At 41.5% G+C, this 26,036-nt stretch overlaps 1 protein-coding gene across 3 annotated transcripts in view; it reads left to right on the top strand.

Annotated features, from left to right (window-relative positions):
- ADAMTS12 (ADAM metallopeptidase with thrombospondin type 1 motif 12) overlaps positions 1-26,036 on the top strand; it is a 374,077-nt gene that overhangs the window by 310,525 nt on the left and 37,516 nt on the right. For all 3 annotated transcript variants that reach the window (XM_019013727.4, XM_055367552.2, XM_063700811.1), the window contains 2 exons: positions 9,676-10,782; positions 25,860-26,012. In XM_019013727.4, the coding sequence (XP_018869272.4) occupies positions 9,676-10,782; positions 25,860-26,012 (1,260 nt within the window). The remainder of the gene's footprint in view (positions 1-9,675; positions 10,783-25,859; positions 26,013-26,036) is intronic.

Below are 26,036 nucleotides of genomic sequence, written 5' to 3'. Positions count from 1 at the left end.
GAGAGTATAATCACAGCATTTGGCTGGCCTGCCTTATTAGTCCACTGCAACCTAGGTTTCTGTGAATTACAGTGTTGTCAAAATAAGGCTGAATGGAGTATTGTGACTGGCCTATTAAATCGGTTTACCAAAAACGTGTTGGCCGCATCCAAAACTATTAATAATTCTTGTCATGTAGAATTTACTAATTGCCAACATCTTAATGCTTTTTCAGAGGACTGCAATTACAGATTTGGCTGAGGAGTTCTTCTTAATGTGTTCATGTTTATGGGAAGCGTAGTAACCTGTCTTAACTGGAGAACAAGAGACCAAAAAGGTGGCATGATGTAAGAAGCACTTGGGTCTGTGATTCCATATGTAGGCCATTGCATAGTCAATGGACCACGCATGGACAGTTTCTAGCTTCCACTTGACAGAGCTGAGCAGAAAGGCTGGGCCAATGCCCTCATTCAGAAGATGTCATTGGAAGTGCTTTTAGTTAAATCAGTATCAAAATATTCATCAAATGGGTCTTCCTTTCTTCTATCTGCTCTCTTACTAATAACCTCCTAATGAACTTTGCTGGAGTATGATGAAATGTCTTTGACATTCTAACTATGCCCAGATACTTTTTTTAAAGAGAGGTGACATAGTGATTCTTGGCAGGCAGTATTTATTATCTAGATTTTGTCTGGAGACCAACATCATTTGAAGCAGGGTAGTGCTCCAGCCATCATTTGGTCTGCACTGTGTCATTTTCATCTGCATTTGTCATTTTCATCACCCTGGATGGTCTAAAACTGTAAAGTTACTGATCCAAAAGGCCCAAGAACTGACAGCCTTCTAGACTCCTGTAAAATGGCCTTCTCTGGGCTGACCTAAGTGAGAAGAAAGAGGAAGTACATTCATGAGCTCCTTTCCCTATCAAAGCACTCCACCAACTCAAGCAGTGAGGGGAGAGTGGGCTCAGCCGTGCCAGGTTGGTACACTCATCCCTGTCCCCACAGGGATCAGAAAGGGGAGCTCTCTCCCCTGCTGCCCCAGGCAGGCTTTCCTGCCCCCTGTGACCAGCCCCTTTTCTCTAAGCTTATGTTCTAGATACCTGACTCTCACCTCCAATCTCAGGTTTTACCAAGAATCTTATCCTGGTTTTGCCCACCCTACTTTGTGGACTTAAAGGGTAAAGAAGGGAATTCTATTTATTGTAAACAGAGACCAGGTATCAAAGTTACTGTGACTCCCTTACTTCCCAGATACACCATTTCAGGGACATGCCTTGTGAGAGGTAGCCAGTCTAGTAGTGAAGGGCACAGCCCCTAGAGCATGGCTTCCTGGGTTCAAATGTGTATGTGTGGCAAACAGGACACTCCAGAAGCCAGGATGTATGTGTTTGTTTATAGAGTTTTCCTTTCCAAAGGTATTTCAGGCAGTTTACAATAAAAGGGCTCTAGACATTGAAGTGGTAAACTAGAAGTTGTAGCCACACGTGGGAGCAGAGAGCAACATGCTAAACATGAGAATAATAGGGTTATTTTGATGAAGCTTTCAGTTTAACCCAGTGCATCCAGACAACCAGGGCGACAAGGGCAGCCCAGTGGGTTCCATAATTCTTTCTTTCTGATAGATGGAAGGGTACCTCTTCTTCAAGAGACACCCCTGGTACCCCCAATGAGAGCTTTAAAATAAATTGCCAAAATTATATGAGATTTTTAATCATGGCTCCAATGGTTTAGTCAGATACTTTGTAAAAACCTGTGCCACCTTTTTCCTTGGAGGGATGGATGGATGGATGGATGGTTGGATGGATACATGGATAACCACCATGTACTTAATAAATGTTTGACTAGTGCATCCTTGGCAGAAAGGGAAGTGGGAAGAGTCCTGGCTGAGATCATGGAGAAACCGTCTTAGTTCTGGTCTTGTATTGCATAAACTTGTATTGCATATTGTACAGTCTTAGGAAAATGATTTTTCCTTATAGGACCTCAGTTTGCTCAATTATGAACCAACATGTTATTTCTCCTAGTAATTAGACTAATAGTAATGATAGGTGGTAATTTTTCTAGGTTTTCCAGCCCTGGCAATCTAATTGTGTGGCCTTGAGCCAGTGCTAATTCTCTCTTAGCCTGTTGTCACTGAGAAAGATAGGATTATTGTAAGAATTGAATAAGATAATTCATGCAAACACTTAGCGTAGTGCCTGGTAAAAAGTAAGTGTTCACTAAATTATTATCAGACAAGAAGACAAAAGTCTATTTTCCATGCTACTCTGAGTTTGCAAACCTTGTTCAATCAGTTGTACCCAAATGTGCTGAAGGAACTGATTTGTGGCCCCTTAAGTTTTCACCTATCCTCTCCTTGAGCTCAGGGAGCTCATTCATTTTATGCATGAAACACTATAAGCGCAGTGCTTGGGGCCTACACATTTTTCAAGGGCCCGCACAACTATTTGAGACCTGAAAAAAAACCTCATGCATTGCATCTATGAAAACAAAAGGACCCTGCAAAATCAGAAATCAATATTTAATTACATATTAATAGGAAACAAGCATACCATTTCCTATTAATACATATTAATAGGAAACAATACATACCAAGCATTTTGTATGTATTATTACTATGTATTATGTATGTATCTCTTAAGTACTTTTATGGGTATTAGCACATTTAATCTTCACCATGACTTATTTAGCCCCATTTTATTAATACAAGTGAAGAAACTGAGGCATAGAAACATTTAGAAATTTGTCCAAGGTCACATAACCACTAAACCATGGAGCCAGGATTTGAACGCAGGCAGCACAGCGTCTACTCTGAATGTACACTTTGCCATACTGCATCGCAAATATCTGCAAAATGTAGCAATATGACATCTCTTAGTATTCATAAGAAATGTTTTGTGTTTGGAAATTATTTGTAGACTGGCTTTTCTCATTCTGTTGGAATTTCAGACTATGCATGACAATTGCTGAGAAATCAGAGCCTCCCCAAAATTAAATGTTACCCTCAGTGAATAACTTCAAAAGCGCAGGAAAAAAATAAAGCCTTTCACAAAAGATTTCAATAGACATTTCTCAAAAGAAGGCATACTAATGGCAAGCAGGCATATGAAAAGGTGCTCAATATCATTGATCATCAGAGAAATGCAAATCAAAACTATAATGAGATACAACTTTTAGCCCAGTTAAAATGGCTTACATCCAAAAGACGGCAAAAGCAAATGCTGGTGAGGATGTGGAGAAAAGGGAACCCTCGTACACTGTTGGTAGGAATGTAAATAGTTTAACCACTGTGGAGAACAGTTTGGAGGTTCCTCAAAAACGTAAAAGTTAAGCTACCACGTGATCCAGTAATCCCACTGCTGGGTATATACCAAACAGAAAGGAAACCCGTCTATCAAAGGGATATCTGCACTCCTATGTTTGTTGCAGCGCTGTTTGCAATAGCTAAGATTTGGGAGCAACCCAAGTGTCCCTCAACAGATGACTAGATAAAGAAAATGTGGTGCATATACATGGTGGAGTACTATTCAGCCATAGAAATGAATGAGATTCAGTCATTTGCAACAACGTGGATAAACTGGAGATCATTATGTGAAGTGAAGTAAGCCAGGCACAGAAAGGGAAACATTGCATGTTCTAACTTATTTTAGGGCTCTAAAAATCAAAACAATTGAACTTATGGACATAGAGAGTAGAAGGATAGTTACTAGAGGCTAGAAACAGTAGCGAGAGTTTGCAGGGAAGGTGGGGATGATTAATGGGTACAAAAAAATAGAAAGAATGAATAAGACCTACTATTTGATAGTACAATGAGGTGACTATAGTCAATAATAACTTAATTACACATTTTAAAATAAAGAGTATAATTAGATTGTTTGTAACTCGAAAGATAAAAGCTTGAGGGGGTGCATACCCCATTCTCTATGACGTGCTTATTTCACATTGCATGCCTGTATCAAAACATCTCATGTACCCCATAAATATATACACCTACTATGTCCCCATAAACATTTTTTAAAACTGGAATGGAAAAAAATAATTTCAAATGTTTTTTATAGCAAAAGTTACATTTCACTTGAGACAAGAAATGCATTTGAATATATTTGATGGGACATGGGGTGGAGGCTCTAAAAGCAGACACGCACAGAGTCTAGGAAGATCTTTAACTGACCCTTCCTGCGCCTGACAAAAACACACAAACAAAACATTCACTTAACCAAGGTACTGAGAATCGATAAAGTACAAAGCTCATCACAGGGGTGCTGGAATGCAGAGTGACCAAATAGACTGAATGCTGATGTTCACAAATGAGCTCTCTGGCTCTTGGGATAGAAGACGTGGCAGCAAATGGCAATGCTATGTCTATTGCTAAGTGGGAAGCAAAGCTAGACTCATATGAAGTCCCTGCCACCCGAGGGAAGACAGCATGGAGGGATAGGGACATTTTTGAGAGTCGCTGACCCTCTGGATTCCCCAGTTCCAGGCACTCCTGTGGGGCTGGCCACCTGATGTTCTGACCTTGTCACTCCCTCTTTTGGTGTGGAGTGTCATTCATCAACATCTCAGTTCTTCCCAGGCATCAGTAGCCTGTGCTCTGCCAGGGTTCCTGGAGAACAGATATGGGCACCTCTGTTTGCAACAACTACTCACAGAAAACCAGCTGAGAGCTGTGTTGATTGTCCTCATCAGGTCTGATTTTTTTTAATTATCTAGGCTACTGTCTTAGTTCCCGAGGGCTGCCCTAATGAAGTACCACAAACTAGGCAGATTAAACAACAGGAATTTGTTTTCTCACATCTGCAGAAGCTACAAATCCAAGGTCAAGGTGTTGGCAAAGTGAATTCCTTCTGAAAGCTGGGAGGATGAATTGTTCCGTGCCTTTCCCCCAGCTTCTGGTGGTTTGATGTCAATCTTTGGTGCTCATTGGCTTGTAAATGCATCACTCCAATCTCTGCCTTCATCTTCACATGACATTCTACCTGCCTGTGATCTCTGTGTTCAGATTCCCCTTTTGATATGGATACCATTAGGGCCCACCCTAATGACCTTATTGTAACTTGATTACCTTTTTAAAGATCCTTTCTCCAAATAAGGTCAAATTCTGAGGCTGGGGGCATTGGGATTTTGACATATCTTTTTTGAGAGGGACACAATTCAACCCAAAACAGATACCTATGTGTTTTAGCTTGCTTTCAAAGCTGGTGTTTGTATGAGATCTAATTACTCATTTATAAATTTCTGAGATTGTGCATTAAATGTTTTAATGCCCAAAGTATTCACTGTTTCTCTACTCAGCCCTTTAGCCCAAACCCTCTGATAAACTCCGACTGTGTTTTCGAATAAACCCTTTCTCAGCACTACAGCTCAGTGCCAACTGTGAGCCTTCTCACCCACCACAGTGGACCACAGGTGGGTGGAGTTGATAAATTTGGCAGCAAACCTCTTTCTCAGTGGGTTCCCCGACAAGAGGCCTGTATCCAGGATGGTGACAAGTGAGGGCAAAATGACTCCCAGAGAGCAGGTTAACAGGTTGACATGCTGCTTTCCTGGTCCAGGGTTCAAAATTACAAGGTAAGGGCATACGATAATCATAGCTGAAGTTGGTTTGGAGAATTCTGAAACTACCAATTGAGATAGGTTTGGAGTGTGGTGTTGTGTACTGCATTTATCTCATCTGAAGGGCTTGACAGCTCCTAAGGAGATAAACACAGTTGGAAGATGTACTAGAAGAAGTGTGGAGCTGAATACAAAGCAGCACTGCCTGTTCTGCAGTGACTAGGAGAAAAGGCAAGTTCGTATTCAGGCCCAATATGCTTGGTAGACAGCTAATACTGTCCAGCTGGGCATAGTGTGCCCCAGAACTAAGGAATGGCAATCCTGGGTTATTTGGAAGGTTCAATGTCTGCTGGCTAAGGAAAGTAGATGTGGAAGGAAGGTTGGTGCACTGAGGGATGTATAAACTCCCAGACCCCAGGTCTTCATTAATCAGGTTTTGGGTTGCTATTTGGGAATGAGAGCAATAGATGCAGATCATCAGCTTTTCCAAGAGAAGTCAAAAATCAGGAATTTTATTAACATAAAATTGCTAATTTTTAAAATGTTGGCTACTATTTTGGTTTTTGTGTTTTGCTTGTTGGTTGGTTGGTAGGTTGGTGGGTTTTAAGATTGAGCAGGCTAAAGGATATATGTCAGTGGGCCAAATGTAGCTGTTAGGCTGCTACTTTGGAACTCCTCTTCAAGAACCATCTTCTGTTTTAAAATATTAAAATCTAATGTATTTTAACTCAGCAACCAGCTAGGTAGCTGAAATGGTCTGGCTGTGTGTCCCCACCCAAATCTCATCTTGAATGGTAATCCAAATTGTAATCCCCATGTGTTGAGGGAGGGACCTTATGGGGAATGATTAGATCATGGGAGCAGTTCCCCCGTGCTGTTCCTGTGACAGTGAGTTCCCATGAGATCTGATGGTTTTATCAGGGGCTTTCCCCCTCTTCAGTCTGCACTTGTCTCTCCTGCCGCCATGTGAAGAAGGATGTGTCTGCTTCCCCTTCCACCATGATTGTAAGTTTCCTGAGGCCTCCCACCCATGCAGAACTGTGAGTCAATTAAACTGCTTTCCTTCATAAATTTCCCTGTCTGGTATTTCTTTATAGCAGCATGAAAACAAACTAATACAGTAGCTATTCTTCACTCCTGCCTTACCCTTTTAGGTTGAGCAAATTCACACCATCAGTAAGATTACTTAGTTCTTGTTATTGGTAAATTTGAAAACCACATATCCATCGGTTAGCTCTAGGAAATCTGAATCTAAAAACATCCAGCAGTAAACCAGTAGGGGGTGTGTGGATCTCCACAGTATCTTGTAGACATGTGCCTGCACCTACCTCACCAAGACAGCTGCTCACTTCACACCTCCCTGATGAGACAATTCTGTGTGTCACCCACAAGGGCAGTAGAAATTGGGGAACCCCAAGCCTTTTGTTATGATGACTATTATTATTATCAGCATCATTATTAGAACAGTGATAATAATAGCTTTCAATCACTAATTGTCTTCATACGTTATGCCACCTCTGTTAAGCCTGTTGTTGAAGGTAATCCACACAGTAGCCTGCAAAGGTAGGTGCTGCTGTCTCTGTTTCCAGGTGAGGAAGCTGACTTAGTCACTGAATCACACAAGGATTTAATATGATACATCAGGGAATTTAAGCTGTTTCTCAGAGGTTTTATAGTTTTTTGACTTCATAGTTCAATGGGGAGGTGGAGGGGATATGACCCTATACTTTGGCATTTAAAATTTTTTTGTAAAAGTGTACAAGTAAAGCTAACTTCTTTAGAGATATTAGCAACATTTCAAGTCAAAACAAACCAAAAAGAAAAAGAGAAAGAAGAGAAAGAAAATAAAAATAGAAGCGTTTCCTATTATGTTACTATCTAGTCTAATACTTCATGGAAAGGAAAGCTGAAAGAGAGCCACCTGTTGCCTGAGAAGAGTTGGCAGTAGCTGGGACCTCAGTTATCAGTCAGCTCTCAAGACTGAGCCTGCCTGAGGCAGCCAGAATGGAAATGTGTTCACACATACAAAACTGATCAGTTTTACAAAGTGGGGATTTGAAAATCCAAGAAGTTCAGATTAGAATGTAATAAATGGAGAGGGACTCAGCATGACTAAAATAGATGGAGCACAGAATATCTTCCTACACAAGAAGGGAAGAAACAGTGCAGCAAACCAGGAAGATAAATACCTCCTGCCTTCCCTTTCCAGGTCCAGGGAGAAGTGAGTCATGGACCATGCCAGAAGAGACTGTTTCCTCCCTGTTGGGCTCTGATACTTGCAGTTGGTAGCCCCCACTTTGGTGGGAAATGATTGTGCACTAAGCATCATTTCCGCCCAAATTATTATTATTATTATTTCAAAACAAACCTGGAAGTTCCATCTTGGAGTGACTTGCTTTAATATTTTGTGGACATCTTAAATCCACAGCTTCACTGGTTGGGTCCAAACCCACAGTTGGACACTCCTTCAGCTGTACATTCTCCTGTGCTCACAGCATCTGCTTTTCAAAAGAGCTGATTGCACAGAGCTGTTATACATCAGTAAGTGATTATGTTTGATTGAAACAAAATAAAGGAGAAGTTTTCTACGTCAATATTATGTTCCTACTTAGAGAAAACTGAAAATAGAACTTGAGAAGACAAGGAACTTAATCTAAATGCAGAAGCTCATGAGTGAGAATTTTTCCATTCCTGATTTTTTTTTCCGGGTAAAAGAGTCACTTAATTAATATGTATAAGGTGATCACTGTGTCCTCAGAACTATCCTGGAATTCCATTATGAATAAAAAACAGTTCCTGCCTTTGGATAGCTTTTAATAAATCAAAAGTCACTGAGTGAACTCCATGGACAGCTACTTGTACAGTGTGTTGCACTAGGTTTGGGGATGGGGGTAAAAATAAATCTAATGCTTATTCTATGACTGACTTGCTGCCTTTCAAGTGAGTTCCTGGGCCTCAGGTTCCTCACTTGTGGGAGGCAGAATAACAGTTCCTGCCTTGTACGTCTCATAGGGACGTCATGTATATCACACAGAATAATGTTTGTGCAGCCCTTTGAAATCATTATGCAGTCCCCATCCTTAAGAAACGTGCTTTGAGGTCAGGGATACCTGACAGAGAAATGTAAAATGACCAGTGAAGACCCCTGGGTGGTCTGTGCTCAAGTGCCAACTATTTGGTGGTTGACTTCAAATGCCATTGGAAAGAGAAGCTAAAAATGGAACCATTTGGTAAAAGTACGGATTTTTCAAAATATTTAGACATTTAGTGTTTTATAGCAACTCCATATCTGCCATTCACATGTGTTGAAATTGATGCAATGAAGATTCTTTACCATGTATCCTGAGGAAGGCCTGTTCTGTTAGGATTCCCCCAAAGGCAGTCTAGCTGCTTGGGCTTCAGCATGGCATACAGAATGTGGAGGGAACATTGGGGAGGGGCACTTACCAGTACCCGAATATATACCTCAGTGCCATGCTGAGGGATTGACCGAACTCCTTGGGAAAGGCTATTTCCTACCTTTGATTAACTATGTACCTTTAAATTTTAGAGTAGGTCTTGGATCTATGCACCTGTGTGAGTATGGTGATTATCTAGCTTTTAATCTGATTCCACCTGCCATAGGCAAGTGAAAATGGAGCTTAAGGTACCTGGGAAAAATGTGTGAGTTATGATAGTTGCTTTCTAAATAGAAAGGGAAAGGTTCCTTATACCGAATTTCATATTCCAGAGAATATGCACACATTATACATTAATTTAATAAAATCACAATCCCAGAAAAGAGACAGTGTGACTTACTAGCTCTTTAAAAGATTTAGCAACTTGTGTAAACCATTGCATTCATTGTGGATCCCACCATCCATGATTCACAGCCCAAAGGGACTGCAGTTTGACTACATCATGGTTTACATTTTCAGTTTGTGAAGAATAAATGGTTGAGACTGAGTCCCAGCTGGTCTCCAGGAGATACACATTTCCATGGAAAACTGAAAGAGCACAGAAACCAAATGTAGAGATAGCAGACAATTTTAGCTGCATAGTTTAGTTTCCATCAGGCCTGTTTTGATCTGTTATAGACCTAACCATGAGAATAAAAGCATCTTCTCTCGCCAGGCTAACAGCTGTTTCTCTCTTTTAGTGTTCTGTTTCCTGTGGTGGTGGAGTGCGGATTCGCAGTGTCACATGTGCCAAGAACCATGATGAACCTTGCGATGTGACAAGGAAACCCAACAGCCGAGCTCTGTGTGGCCTCCAGCAATGCCCCTCTAGCCGGAGAGTTCTGAAACCCAACAAAGGCACTATTTCCAATGGAAAAAACCCACCAACACTAAAGCCCGTCCCTCCACCTACATCCAGGCCCAGAATGCTGACCACACCCACAGGGCCTGAGTATATGAGCACAAGCACTCCAGCAATCAGCAGCCCTAGTCCTACCACATCCTACAAAGAAGGAGACCTGGGTGAGAAACAGTGGCAAGATAGCTCAACCCAACCTGAGCTGAGCTCTCGCTATCTCATTTCCACTGGAAGCACTTCCCAGCCCATCCTCACTTCCCAATCCTTGAGCATTCAGCCAAGTGAGGAAAATGTTTCCAGTTCAGATACTGGTCCTACCTCGGAGGGAGGCCTTGTAGCTACAACAACAAGTGGTTCTGGCTTGTCATCTTCCCGCAACCCTATCACTTGGCCTGTGACTCCATTTTACAATACCTTGACCAAAGGTCCAGAAACGGAGATTCACAGTGGCTCAGGGGAAGAAAGAGAACAGCCTGAGGACAAAGATGAAAGCAATCCTGTAATATGGACCAAGATCAGAGTACCTGGAAATGACGCTCCAGTGGAAAGTACAGAAATGCCACTTGCACCTCCACTAACACCGGATCTCAGCAGGGAGTCCCGGTGGCCACCCTTCAGCACAGTAATGGAAGGACTGCTCCCCAGCCAAAGGCCCAGTACTCCCAAAACTGGGACACCCAGAGTTCAGGGGATGGTTACTGAAAAGCCAGCCAACACTCTACTCCCTCTGGGAGGAGACCACCAGCCAGAACCCTCAGGAAAGACGGCAAACCATAACCACCTGAAACTTCCAAACAACATGAATCAAACAAAAAGTTCTGAACCAGTCCTGACTGAGGAGGATGCAACAAGTCTGATTGCTGAGGGCTTTTTGCTAAATGCCTCCAATTACAAGCAGCTCACAAATGGCCACGGCTCTGCACACTGGATCGTCGGAAACTGGAGCGAGGTAAGACATTTCCTACCCCTGGCCTGGTTTTACATGTAAAAAAGCTAGGAGTGTTAAATTCATGTGAAAATTTCAAAATGAGTTTGCATTAAAATATATTCTATTGTGAAAACAAAAGGAAGCAATCAGACCCATGCCCTCCCCTCCCTCCTTACCCCCCTAACTCTTTAAATGGAAAAAAAATTACGTAAATTATATAACTTGTGAAATTTTATAGATATATTGTCTAGCTTTTAATCTGATTCTACCTGCCCCAACCAAATGAGAGTTCCTGCCTTGTACATTTCTTAAGGATGTTGTGTATATCACACAGAATAATGTCTGTGCAGCCCTTTGAAATCATTATGCAGTCCCCATCCTTAAGAAACCTGTTTTGAGATCAGGGATACAAGACAGAGAAAGGTAAACTGACCAGTGAAGACCCCTGGGTGGTCTATGTTCAAGTGCCAACTGTTTGGTGGTTGACTTAAAATGTCATTGGAAAGGGAAGCTAAAAATTTATATATAGGGAAGGAGAACAAATGCAGTGAGATATAGTGAAAAATACCCTGAACTAAGCTAGGAAGCCTGGGCATTCGGCTCTGTGATTATGTCGAATTCATCTATCTTTCTGAGCCTTTTTTTTTTGCCTGCAGAATGATAAGGCAAGTGTAGATTATCTCTAATGTCCCTTTTAGCTATAAACTAAAATGATCCTATGATGAAGGATGACTGAAAAGGCCTGATTCACATTTCAATCAAAAACCTAGTTTTGCGACTTGGTTTAAAATTGTGAAGTAATCACAGATAAAATGGAAACCTAAGACAAAACTTGTTAAAACAATTGTATAGCTTGCCATATCAGTGATTTTTTTTTTCTTTTCTTTTTGGTTTGTTTGAGTGCTTGCATTTAAAAAATTCATTTTGGCTTATTGAAAGAATTAGAATATACAGGAAGAAGAAAATAAGCATGATGACATCATGCTGGCCCCTATTTTCATGCTTCAGAAATTTGGCTAGATATTTGTCTTTTCATTTCTGGAACTAATTACATCCTTTGAAGCATCAAAATCATTTCTCACCTATTTGAAATCTGAATATGCAGTATACAAACTTGTTAATATAATGTAACAATGCAAAAGAAGATTTTGCGGCAAAGTAATCACATGCTCAAATCATTCACCATTTTTATGACATTTCATGACTCATCTCGCCAGTTAAAGTGAAGTAAACTATTAGCAGCTAATATAAAAATAACAATTTGAGTATAACAATTTATAAAGTATGTAATTTACAAACCACTTTCATAGGTAGTCTCTTTTTTTATTATTATTATACTTTAAGTTTTAGGGTACATGTGCACAATGTGCAGGTTTGTTACATATGTGTACATGTGACATGCTGGTGTGCTGCACCCATTAACTCGTCATTTAGCATTAGGTATATCTCCTAATGCTATCCCTCCCCCCTCCCCCCACCCCACAACAGTCCCCAGAGTGTGATGTTCCCCTTCCTGTGTCCATGTGTTCTCATTGTTCAATTCCCATCTATGAGTGAGAACATGCGGTGTTTGGTTTTTTGTCCTTGCGATAGTTTACTGAGAATGATGATTTCCAATTTCATCCATGTCCCTACAAAGGACATGAACTCATCATTTTTTATGGCTGCATAGTATTCCATGGTGTATATTTGCCACATTTTCTTAATCCAGTCTATCATTGTTGGACATTTGGGTTGGTTCCAAGTCTTTGCTATTGTGAATAGTGCCGCACTAAACATACGTGTGCATGTGTCTTTATAGCAGCATGATTTATAGTCCTTTGGGTACATACCCAGTAATGGGATGGCTGGGTCAAATGGTATTTCTAGTTCAAGATCCCTGAGGAATCACCACACTGACTTCCACAATGGTTGAACTAGTTTACAGTCCCACCAACAGTGTAAAAATGTTCCTATTTCTCCACATCCTCTCCAGCACCTGTTTCCTGACTTCTTAATGATTGCCATTCTGACTGGTGTGAGATGGTATCTCATTGTGGTTTTGATTTGCATTTCTCTGATGGCCAGTGAAGATGAGCATTTTTTCATGTGTCTGTTGGCTGCATAAATGTCTTCTTTTGAGAAGTATCTGCTCATATCCTTTGCCCGCTTTTCGATGGGGTTGTTTGTTTTTTTCTTGTAAACTTGAGTTCATTGTAGATTCTGGATATTAGCCCTTTGTCAGATGAGTAGGTTGCAAAAATTTTCTCCCATTTTGTAGGTTGCCTGTTCACTCTGATGGTAGTTTCTTTTGCTGTGCAGAAGCTCTTTAGTTTAATGAGATCCCATTTGTCAATTTTGGCTTTTGTTGCCATTGCTTTTGGTGTTTTAGACATGAAGTCCTTGCCCATGCCTATGTCCTGAATGGTAATGCCTAGGTTTTCTTCTAGGGTTTTTATGGTTTTAGGTCTAACATGTAAGTCTTTAATCCATCTTGAATTAATTTTTGTATAAGGTGTAAGGAAGGGATCCAGTTTCAGCTTTCTACATATGGCTAGCCAGTTTTCCCACCACCATTTATTAAATAGGGAATCCTTTCCCCATTGCTTGTTTTTCTCAGGTTTGTCAAAGATCAGATAGTTGTAGATATGCGGCATTATTTCTGAGGGCTCTGTTCTGTTCCATTGATCTATGTCTCTGTTTTGGTACCAGTACCATGCTGTTTTGATTACTGTAGCCTTGTAGTATAGTTTGAAGTCAGGTAGCATGATGCCTCCGGCTTTGTTCTTTTGGCTTAGGATTGACTTGGCGATGTGGGCTCTTTTTTGGTTCCTTATGAACTTTAAAGTAGTTGTTTCCAATTCTGTGAAGAAAGTCATTGGTAGCTTGATGGGGATGGCATTGAATCTATAAATTACCTAGGGCAGTATGGCCATTTTCATGATATTGATTCTTCCTACCCATGAGCATGGAATCTTCTTCCATTTCTTTGTATCTTCTTTTATTTCATTGAGCAGTGGTTTGTAGTTCTCCTTGAAGAGGTCCTTCAGGTCCCTTGTAAGTTGGATTCCTAAGTATTTTATTCTCTTTGAAGCAATTGTGAATGGGAGTTCACTCATGATTTGGCTCTCTGTTTGTCTGTTATTGGTGTATAAGAATGCTTGTGATTTTTGTACATTGATTTTGTATCCTGAGACTTTGCTGAAGTTGCTTATCAGCTTAAGGAGATTTTGGGCTGAGACAATGGGGTTTTCTAGATATACAATCATGTCATCTGCAAACAGGGACAATTTGACTTCCTCTTTTCCTCATTGAATACCCTTTGTTTCCTTCGCCTGCCTAATTGCCCTGGCCAGAACTTCCAACACTATGTTGAATAGGGGTGGTGAGAGAGGGCATCCCTGTCTTGTGCCAGTTTTCAAAGGGAATGCTTCCAGTTTTTGCCCATTCAGTATGATATTGGCTGTGCGTTTGTCATAGATAGCTGTTATTATTTTGAGATACGTCCCATCAATACCTAATTTATTGAGAGTTTTTAGCATGAAGGGTTGTTGAATTTTGTCAAAGGCCTTTTCTGCATCTATTGAGATAATCATGTGGTTTTTGTCTTTGGTTCTGTTTATATGCTGGATTACATTTATTGATTTGCGTATATTCAACCAGCCTTGCATCCCAGGAATGAAGCCCACTTGATCATGGTGGATAAGCTTTTTGATGTGCTGCTGGATTCAGTTTGCGAGTATTTTATTTAGGATTTTTGCATCAATGTTCATCAAGGATATTGGTCTAAAATTCTCTTTTTTGGTTGTGTCTCTTCCCGGCTTTGGTATCAGGATGATGCTGGCCTCATAAAATGAGTTAGGGAGGATTCCCTCTTTTTCTATTGATTGGAATAGTTTCAGAAGGAATGGTACCAGTTCCTCCTTGTACCTCTGGTAGAATTCGGCTGTGAATCCATCTGGTCCTGGACTCTTTTTGGTTGGTAAGCTATTGATTATTGCCATAATTTCAGCTCCTGTTATTGGTCTATTCAGAGATTCAACTTCTTCCTGGTTTAGTCTTGGGAGAGTGTATGTGTCAAGGAATTTATCCATTTCTTCTAGATTTTCTAATCTATTTGTGTAGAGGTGTTTGTAGTATTCTCTGATGGTAGTTTATATTTCTGTGGGATCAGTGGTGATATCCCCTTTATCATTTTTTATTGCGTCTATTTGATTCTTCTCTCTTTTTTTCTTTATTAGTCTTGCTAGCGGTCTATCAATTTTGTTGATCCTTTCAAAAAACCAGCTCCTGGATTCATTAATTTTTTAAAGGGTTTTTTGTGTCTCTATTTCCTTCAGTTCTGCTCTGATTTTAGTTATTTCTTGCCTTCTGCTAGCTTTTGAATGTGTTTGCTCTTGCTTTTCCAGTTCTTTTAATTGTGATGTTAGGGTGTCAATTTTGGATCTTTCCTGCTTTCTCTTGTGGGCATCTAGTGCTATAAATTTCCCTCTACACACTGCTTTGAAATGTGTCCCAGAGATTCTGGTATGTTGTGCCTTTGTTCTCGTTGGTTTCAAAGAACATCTTTATTTCTGCCTTCATTTTGTTATGTACCCAGTAGTCATTCAGGAGCAGGTTGTTCAGTTTCCATGTAGTTGAGTGGTTTTGAGTGAGTTTCTTAATCCTGAGTTCTAGTTTGATTGCACTGTGGTCTGAGAGACAGTTTGTTATAATTTGTGTTCTTTTACATTTGCTGAGGAGAGCTTTACTTCCAACTATGTGGTAAATTTTGGAATAGTTGTGGTGTAGTGCTGAAAAAAATGTATATTCTATTGATTTGGGGTGGAGACTTCTGTAGATGTCTATTAGCTCTGCTTGGTGCAGAGCTGAGTTCAATTCCTGGGTATCCTTGTTAACTTTCTGTCTCGGTCTGTCTAATGTTGACAGTGGGGTGTTAAAGTCTCCCATTATTATTGTGTGGGAGTCTAAGTCTCTTTGTAGGTCACTCAGGGCTTGCTTTATGAATCTGGGTGCTCCTGTATTTGGTGCATATATATTTAGGATAGTTAGCTCTTCTTGTTGAATTGATCCCTTTACCGTTATGTAATGGCCTTCTTTGTCTCTTTTGATCTTTGTTGGTTTCAAGTCTGTTTTATCAGAGACTAGGATTGCAACCCCTGCCTTTTTTTGTTTTCCATTTGCTTGGTAGATCTTCCTCCATCCTTTTACTTTGAGCCTATGTGTGTCTCTGCACGTGAGATGGGTTTCCTGAATACAGCACACTGATGGGTCTTGACTCTTTATCCAATTTGCCAGTCTGTGTCTTTTAATTGGAGCATTTAGTCCATTTACATTTAAAGTTAATATCGTTATGTGTGAATTTGATCCTGTCATTATGATGTTAGCTGGTTATTTTGCTCATTAGTTGATGCAGTTTCTTCCTAATCTCGATGGTCTTTACATTTTGGCATGATTTTGCAGTGGCTGGTACTGGTTGTGTCTTTCCATGTTTAGTGCTTCCTTCAGGAGCTCTTTTAGGGCAGGCCTGGTGGTGACAAAATCTCTCAGCATTTGCTTGTCTGTAAAGTATTTTATTTCTCCTTCACTTATGAAGCTTAGTTTGGCTGGATATGAAATTCTGGGTTGAAAATTCTTTTCTTTAAGAATGTTGAATATTGGCCCCCACTCTCTTCTGGCTTGTAGAGTTTCTGCCGAGAGATCCGCTGTTAGTCTGATGGGCTTCCCTTTGTGGGTAACCCAACCTTTCTCTCTGGCTCCCCTTAACATTTTTTCCTTCATTTCAACTTTGGTGAATCTGACAATTATGTGTCTTGGAGTTGCTCTTCTCGAGGAGTATCTTTGTGGTGTTCTTTGTATTTCCTGAATCTGAATGTTGTCCTGCCTTGCTAGATAGGGGAAGTTCTCCTGGATAATATCCTGCAGAGTGTTTTCCAACTTGGTTCCATTCTCCCTGTCACTTTCAGGTACACCAATCAGAGGCAGATTTGGTCTTTTCACATAGTCCCATATTTCTTGGAAGCTTTGTTTGTTTCTTTTTATTCTTTTTTCTCTAAACTTCCCTTCTTGCTTCATTTCATTCATTTTGTCTTCCATCACTGGTACCCTTTCTTCCAGTTGATTGCATCGGCTCCTGAGGCTTCTGCATTCTTCACATAGTTCTTGAGCTTTGGCTTTCGGCTCCATCAGCTCCTTTAAGCACTTCTCTATATTGGTTATTCTAGTTATACATTCATCTAAATTTTTTTCAAAGTTTTCAACTTCTTTGCCTTTGGTTTGAATTTCCTCCTGTAGCTCAGAGTAGTTTGATTGTCTGAAGCCTTCTTCTCTCAACTCATCAAAGTCATTCTCCATCCAGCTTTGTTCCATTGCTGGTGAGGAACTGCATTCCTTTGGAGGAGGAGAGGCGCTCTGCTTTTTAGAGTTTCCAGTTTTTCTGCTGTGTTTTTTCCCCATCTTTGTGGTTTTATCTACTTTTGGTCTTTGATGATGGTGATGTACAGATGGGTTTTTGGTGTGGATGTCCTTTCTGTTAGTTAGTTTTCCTTCTAACAGACAGGACCCTCAGCTGCAGGTCTGTTGGAGTTTGCTAGAGGTCCACTCCAGACCCTGTTTGCCTGGGTATCAGCAGCGGTGTCTGCAGAACTGCGGATTTTTGTGATCCACGAATGCAGCTGTCTGATCGTTCCTCTGGAAGTTTTGTCTCAGAGGAGTACCCGGCCGTATGAGGTGTCAGTCTGCCCCTACTGGGGGGTGCCTCCCAGTTAGGCTGCTCGGGGAACAGGGGTCAGGGACCCACTTGAGGAGGCAGTCTGCCCGTTCTCAGATCTCCAGCTGCATGCTGGGAAAACCACTGCTCTCTTCAGAGCTGTCAGACCGGGACATTTAAGTCTGCAGAGGTTACTGCTGTCTTTTTGTTTGTCTGTGCCCTGCCCCCAGAAGTGGAGCCTACAGAGGCAGGCAGGCCTCCTTGAGCTGTGGTGGGCTCCACCCAGTTCGAGCTTCCTGGCTGCTTTGTTTACCTAAGCGAGCCTGGGCAATGGCAGTTGCCCCTCCCCCAGCCTTGCTGCCGCCTTGCAGTTTGATCTCAGACTGCTGTGCTAGCAATCAGCGAGACTCTGTGGGCATAGGACCCTCTGAGGCAGGTGCGGGATATAATCTCCTGGTGCACCGTTTCCTAAGCCCGTCGGAAAAGTGCAGTATTCGGGTGGGAGTGGCCCGATTTTCCAGGTGCCATCTGTCACCCCTTTCCTTGACCAGGAAAGGGAACTCCCTGACCCCTTGCGCTTCCTGAGTGAGGCAATGCCTCGCCCTGCTTTGGCTGCTGCACGGTGCTCTGCACCCACTGTCCTGCACCCACTTTCTGGCACTCCCTAGTGAGATTAACCCGGTACCTCAGATGGAAATGCAGAAATCACCCGTCTTCTGCGTCGCTCACCCTGGGAGCTATAGACCGGAGCTGTTCCTATTCGGCCATCTTGGCTCCATAGTCTCTTATTTTTTCCTTTTGATGGTCCTGGTGAGTAGGTAAGTGTCTCACTGATACTGACTTACAAATAGAAAAAGAGATTTGTAACAGTTAACTGATTTCTCTGAAGACATGATTGGATGACGAACCTTCTATCTCTTCCCACTCTGATCTGCTATCTCTCTGGTGGATTTTAGCACCAATTGACAGTTTAACTATATAAAATTCTTTTATATAAATTAATCAACATCATTGGTCATGGAATTGACTAGAAGCAATAAATAGGTAAATTCAAACCACCTCCAAAATTTCTTGCATCAAATACTATAATTGCTTGCTTTTGAGCTATGTTTTCGCTTTGATTTATGTTTGATTTCTAAAATGAGTTATCACATTTTCTGTCATCTTATCTCCATTTAGAGGTAAAGAATTCAGCTTCAGAGGTAGAAAAGATTTTCATGCTTACAGTAAGCCAATTTGTTGAAGGAAGGAGATGAATGTGTCTTATGACTCCTGACATTTTAGTCCTGTTTCTTTCCTAATCAGTTTCTTTCCTAAGCATGCATCAGGCTTTACAAGCATGATTTTATGCTAATGAGCATAAATTCTCTCATTTAATCTTTACCACAGTCCCAGGAGATTGGTAGTATTTTCCCTATTGTAGAGGCAAGGAAACCGAAGCTGAGAGAATTGAAGTAGCTAGCCAGAATTGTACATACCTGTGAGCTACGGGAACTTGAACTCAGACAGATGGACTTCAGAACCCATGACCCCTGGCTCTGCAAGTCAGAAAATATTACCATCCTCTGTGTCTTTGATTTTATTTATTTCTTCTTTGGTCATATTACATATGAAAATAATGCCAGTTATGTGGTGACCCTGGGTATACAGATGAGAAAATGACATAGTTCACAAGAAAGTTCTTTTTTTTTTTATTATTATACTTTAAGTTTTAGGGTACATGTGCACATTGTGCAGGTTAGTTACATAGGCACAAGAAAGTTCTTTAAAATAACATTGAGGCCACTCACGGTTACTTTGAGTTCACATGGGCAAATTGTCCCTCTATTACCACAGTGGATCCAGGCTAGATGTTTTGAAACAAAATGGATCTGTTTAGGTGTTTTTGAAGTGATAGTGTTCGGATTCCCCCAAAGGCAGTCCAGCTACTTGTGCTTCAGCATGCCCTACAGAATGCGGATGCGGAGGGAACATTGGGGAGAGGCACCTGCCAGTACCTTTCAAACAGTACTGTCAAGATATATATTTTCTTCCTAAATCATGGTATCCCTAAAGGGCAGATAAGCAGGCCTACTGTCTTCTTCAGTCGACGCAGTTTAGACAGTGTGTGGCTTCTGTTGACTGAAAACAAAGAAAACAAGTGGTAGAAGTGGAGGCTACTAATTAATTTGTATTTTGATATTTCGTTAATGGCAATAAGGTCTGAAAGTACCTACCATTAATGACACTGTAGGCCATGAGAATAAGACAGCCTAGGTCAAACAGAATATGAAAGAGTTGGCAATAAAAGGCATATATGTAGGATTGATATCAGAACCATTAAAATATGAATGACGTGTGCGTGTGCATATGTAATTAGAAATCACACTTGCCTACACTCACACACATTAGGAAGGCTAGGCTTCTGTATCAAATAAAGCCCAACAAGTAATGTCTCACCAGAAGAGGTGTTGACTTCTCACTCACAAGGCAATACCAGGTGATTCCAGTCTGCAGTGCTGATGGTAGAGGATGGTGCAGTCATTTGGGAACCCAGGCTAACAATGGCTCTACCATCTTCCCATCATCAAATTTGCCCTGGGGTCACCATCCCAGTCAATCAAAAGAGAAAAGGGCATAGAGGCACTCCTGCGGGAAGTTGTATGCTCCAAGCCTTGAAGTGGAACAAATCACTTCTGCCTACATTCCGTTGTCTAGAACTGGGTCTCATGGCCAAACCAAACTCAAGGAAGCTGGGAAATGCAACCCAATTATGTGCCCAGAAGAAGAAAAAGGATTATGGTGAATATCTAGCACTCTCTGCCACTGACTGTAGGTAGCCTATTCTGAAGCAATGAGGATTTTGACCTATTGGGAGGTTATTGCAATAGTCCAGGTGAGGCATGAGAACTATAAGAAGAATGTTCAGGATGAAGAGGGAAAAATATATCTAATATATATTTGAACTTAAAATCAGGGTTTGTAAATAATTGGATATGGGGAATGAAGAAGAGAGAGGAGAAGAGAAGGAGTCCGTCACTGACTCATTGACTTTTTTTGAGACAGGGTCTCACTCTGTCACCCAGGTCAGAGTGCAGTGGTTTGATGACAGCTCATCACAATCCTGAACTCCTGAGCTCAAGCAGTCTTCCCACCTAAGTCTCCTGAGTAGATAGGAACAGGTGCACCTAGATAATTTTTTTATTATTTTTTGCAGAGATGGGAGTCTTGCTATGTTGACCAGGCTAGTCTGGAACTCCTGGCCTCAAGCAAAATTCTGCCTCAGCCTCCCAAAGTGCTGAGATTATTGGCATGAACCACTATTCAATTTGGGTTTTGGCTATTCCATTTGAACTGACTGTCATTGACTATTCAATTTGAATCAACTATTAAATTTGAATTTTCATTGTCTGCTGGGTGGTGCTCCTATGAACTGAAATTGTCTCTAAAAACAAAATGGTTGTATGATGACCCAGATATTCATTTTTTTCCCCATCCTCTTAACTTTTCATTCATCACCAAAACCCAGAGCAGTTGTGGAATTATGGAATTTAAATGTGTTTTAATTATTTTGTCTTGAGAATAATACACGTTAATTAATTGATAAATGTTAATTGATTTAACGAGACATTACTATATCCATGCAAATTAAGCCAAAATGAAGTACGCATCAACTATGATTACTGTTTGAGCTCAAAGGTTAATTAACACGTTTTGATTATAGTAAATCAAGATGCAAAGAATTAATTCTATCTCAAACGTCATTATTTGACTTTGACAGAAATAAATGGTCTTATTGAACACATTATAGCTCACCAGAAAAAAAAAAAAAACTGGCAACAGTGGTGGAACGATTAACAGCTATTCATTCCTGGCAGTTTGGCTAGAAAAAGAATATTGGCTCAGATTCTAGAGTTTTCAAAGCTGTAAAGACTATTACTAGAATAGAGCTCTGCATTTGGCAAGAGTCCCCCCTCATGACAGGGCCTGGTGCCTGCTCTCTTTGTGCATGTTTTGAGAGAAAATGTTTAATAAATAGAACTGAAGGCCAGAGCGGTGGCTCATGCCTGTAATCCCAGCACTCTGGGAGGCTGAGGCAGGTGGATCACTTGAGGTCAGGAGTTTGAGACCAGTCTGGCCAACATGGCAAAACACTTTCTACAAAAAAACACTTTCTACAAAAAACATGGCAAAACACATAACACTTTCTACAAAAAACACTTTCTACAAAAAACATGGCAAAACACATAACACTTTCTACAAAAAACACTTTCTACAAAACACTTTCTACAAAATGCGTGGTAGCGCATGCCTGTAGTCCCAGCTACTCGGGAGCCTGAAGCATGAGAAACACTTGAATCCGGGAGGCAGAGGTTGCAGTGAGCCAAATTCGAGCCACTGCACTCCAACCTGGGTGACAGAGTGACACCCTGTCTCAAAATAATATATAATAATAATAAATAACTGTCAGAGAGGGTCAGGGTTCAGAATGAAAACTCTGAGTTTTGAGTTCCTCACTGTCCCTGATTTTTATTTCTGCCTATTCCTGAAGCTATTTATTTGGGATTGCCTCTCTCCCTAATGAGTCACTTATCTCCCAATCACCACATCTTAGAGCCCGTAGAATCACCATTGATATCAATTTGCCTCTGTCCTACAAAAAAGAAAAAAATTGTAATAGTTTTTCAAGTCAGTGTCACCTCATCATTCCTGTCCTCTCCTCTTTATGTCCTCTGTTAATCTAAGACCCAGTGGTTTCTAATCTGATGGTAGGAGGAATTTACAGATGAAGGAGGATGCTTTTGTTTGTTACAACAATGTGGGGAAGGGGCGGCAACTAGCATTCAATGTCTGAGAGGCATGAATGATAAAAGTCCCATGACATTCAGGAAAGTCCCTTATAAGGAAGAATTGTTGAGTCCCAACTGCCAATGGTGCCCAATGATGAGAGTGAAGGACTTGGGTTACCACTCCTGCTTAGAACACCTGCCCTGGCATCCTTGCTGGTCTACATACCTCCAGCCTCTCCCTTCTCCTATCTTTTCCACACACTGTTGCACAAGACATGAGACTGCCAAATTCATCCTCCAAAAAGCTATTCTAATCATTCCAAACTCCTGCTCATAAGTCTTTGATATCTCCTCATTTCACACTTATTCAGATAATATCTACTGCAACCCAATATCCAACAGCCTTCCTAGGCTTACATAATCAAGCTTTCAAAACATACTGCCTCCTACTTTTCTTCATCCATGCTAAGCTTCAACAGCTCAGTTGCTTTAAACCTCCTGCCTGTCCCAGTCTGGTGTCTCTATTCATGCTGGTTCCTCTCCCTGGAATTTCCTTCCTCTTCTCCTCTGCCCTTTTAAATCCTATCTGTTCAGGATCAAGCTTTGAGTCTGATCTTGCACAAAGCTTTTCCTGATCCCTAAAACAGGAAGTGATTTCTAAAGTTCCTTGGGTGTGATCTGAAATCGCTCTTGCAATGTCCTCCTGCCTTCTGGCCTGTGGGAGGCTGTCCACAGCCCCACTGGACACAGCACATTCCTTTAATTGTGTTTTCAGATATTAAGTAATTGATGTAAAAGCTGAGCTAACACTGTAAGTAGGTGTAAAGCATGAAGCCAGACTTTCTGGGGTTTAGTCCTGACTCAGTAAATTACCAGCTGTACGTCCTCACTCTACCTCATTTCCCTCGTCTATGAAATGAGGATGATGATAATGCCCAACTTATATGACTTAGGAGATAAAAGGAATAACTATATGTAAGGTACTCAGAAGAGTGTCGGGCACATAGGAAGTACTCAGTAAGTGTTTGATCTGATCCATATTTACAAAACAGAGAACTTCAGTGCTATGCAGTGTGCATGGGTATGGCTTCTATTTTGATAGAGACTCACCTCTCATTGAATTACCTTATCATTCAGTCAGATCCCTTGGGCCAGTCAGTTAACTGTAAACTGTGTGGTCGTATAAAATAGAAGTGACAGCATAATTTTCCACAGCATTTCACAGCAGTGTTCATATGGTGCTGATGTGAACCCCAGCATCAGTTCTGGTTCTGAACACCTGGATACTGACCTTTGACTTGGTTAGTCAGTCGCCACAGGGTCACTAGGTGTAATGAGCCCTCATCCTCCAGCAGGCCAGCCCAGGTTTAGTTTCATAGCAGAGGCAGGGGTCCAAGAGCAAGAATGGAAAGCACCAACTCTTGAGAACTGGAACAGCATCATCCACTGCATTCTGTTGGCCAAGACAAGTCACAAGGACAGCCCTGATTCAAGAGCTGGAGAAATAAATTCCACCTCTGGATGACAGAAGCTGCAAAGTCCCCTTGCAAAGAGCATGGGTTTAAGGAAGTATGAACGATGCAGGCCATTAGTGCTATCAATCTATAGTACTTCAGCTGTTATCTCTATTACCTAGATACATAATATGATACAAAGAAGAAAGTGGTAGCAACTTAACAAAAGAAACAAATCCTAAAGAATTATAAGGAGGAGAATATATTACCTCTATAAATGACTCACTTGGAAAAGATGATGATGTAGTAGAAAATAATTTCTACTTTTCTCTTTCTGTGATCTACAGATTATCTACCTAAGAACTCTATTATGTTATATATGTGTTATAACACAAGAACGTGCACAAAATGAAACATAAAATTATATGGAGAGTGAAGGCCAGGCATGGTGACTCATGCCTGTAATCCCAGCACTTTGGGAGGCCAAGGAGGGCAGATCACCTGAGGTCAGGAGTTTGAGACCAGCCTGGTCAATATGGTGAAGCCCTGTCTCTACTAAATATACAAAAGTTAGCTAGGTGTGGTGGCACACACCTGTAATTCCAGCTACTTGGGTGGCTGGGGCAGGAGAATTGCTTGAACTTGGGAGGCAGAAGTTGCAGTGAGCCAAGAACATGCCACTACACTCCAGCCTGGGCTACAGGGTGAGACTCCATCCAAAAAAAAAAAAAATTATATGGAGAGTGAAGTTACAGCAAGAGAAACTTAAGTCTGGTCTTTATTTACAGCCTATCAAAAGAAACCTTCAAGCATGTCATAGATGGAACTTCCACCCTGTCTTTTTTTTTCAGTTCAGCACTTTGTTTTGCTCATCCAGAAACAGCCCCTTTTAGTGGGGATGAGCAGGGGAAAGGGGATGCAAGAAAAATCAGTTACAGGAAAGAATCAGGCACACAAAAGGGAACAAATTTTGTGATGGACATTTGCATGGTTTTCAAAGTGACCCCCCGCTAAACCTGAGATATTTAAGAATTATAAACAAACAAAAACACTTTGAGGGGAATGAGCTGTATGTGTGGCAAAGGCGACTGAGTTCTTCACCACCAGTGGATTGAGGGATGAAAAGCATCATGCTGTAACATCTTTCTAACTCCAAGTGTGATCTGAGGACCAACAGCATCAGCAGCACCTGGGAGCTTGCTAAAAGGCACAATCGCCTCCCCTCCCCAGACCTACTGAATCAGAATCTGCATTTAGCAAGGTCCCCAGGTGATTCATATGGTCCCTAAAGTTTGAGGAGCACTACTGTAACAAATATTGTCCTGGGTTTTAGAGACAGAAAACCCTCTGGGCAGGTCAGCTCTCAAAGCTTGTTTCTTCGTCTACACCATAATGATACCAGTCTACAACTCAGGTTTGTCATGGAGAGAAATAGGTGAGATAGTATCATTCGGTGTTAGGGAGGAGAGGCAAGGGGCAGACACCTGGACCTGACATCCACTCTGAACAGCATTGGTAGGAAATGTGGCAGCTTGCCTGCAGCCCCCTGGGCAATCATGCCAAGATAATTAATTTTGTTTTCTTTTGAGACAGGATCTCACCCTGGCACCTAGGCTGGAGTGCAGTGGTGCAATCAAAGCTCACTGCAGCTTCAAATTCCCAGGTTCAAGCAGTCCTAGCAACTCAGCCTCCTAAGTAGCTAGGAATGCAAGTATACACCACCACACCTGGCTAATTTTTAAATTTCTTTAGAGATGGGTTCTCCCTATGTTGCCCAGGTGATCTCAAACTCCTGGGCTCAAAGGATCCTCCTGCCTCAGCCTCCCATAGTGTTGGGATTAAAGGCATGAGCCACTGCCCCTGGCCTGCCAGGATAAGTTTTAAAGGGAAGCAAATTTCCATTTGCATTGAATTTTCCTTCTACATGCAAATCAGGGTTTCTCAACCGTGGCTGCTTTTTAAAATAAGCTGGGGAATTATTTTTAATACTGAGCATCCCCGGGTCCTACCCCAAGAGATTCAGATTAATTTGTGTGAGTGGGGTGCCCCAAGTGTTAGTAATTTTTAAAAAGCTCTGTGGGCAATGTTAGCAAACGGGACTGAGAACTGACTCCAGGATCCCAGTGATGGGGCATGTGTGAGAAGGTGACACTCAGCCTCTGTCATCTCTCTCCTTCCCTGCTACAGTGCTCCACCACATGTGGCCTGGGGGCCTACTGGAGAAGGGTGGAGTGCAGCACCCAGATGGATTCTGACTGCATGGCCATCCAGAGACCTGACCCTGCAAAAAGATGCCACCTCCGTCCCTGTGCTGGCTGGAAAGTGGGAAACTGGAGCAAGGTAACTTATCAGGCTTGGCAGAGT

Source organism: Gorilla gorilla, chromosome 19 (assembly GCF_029281585.2).
Source record: "Gorilla gorilla gorilla isolate KB3781 chromosome 19, NHGRI_mGorGor1-v2.1_pri, whole genome shotgun sequence".
Taxonomy (NCBI): Eukaryota; Metazoa; Chordata; class Mammalia; order Primates; family Hominidae; genus Gorilla; species Gorilla gorilla.
This window is presented reverse-complemented; position numbering and strand designations above follow the sequence as displayed.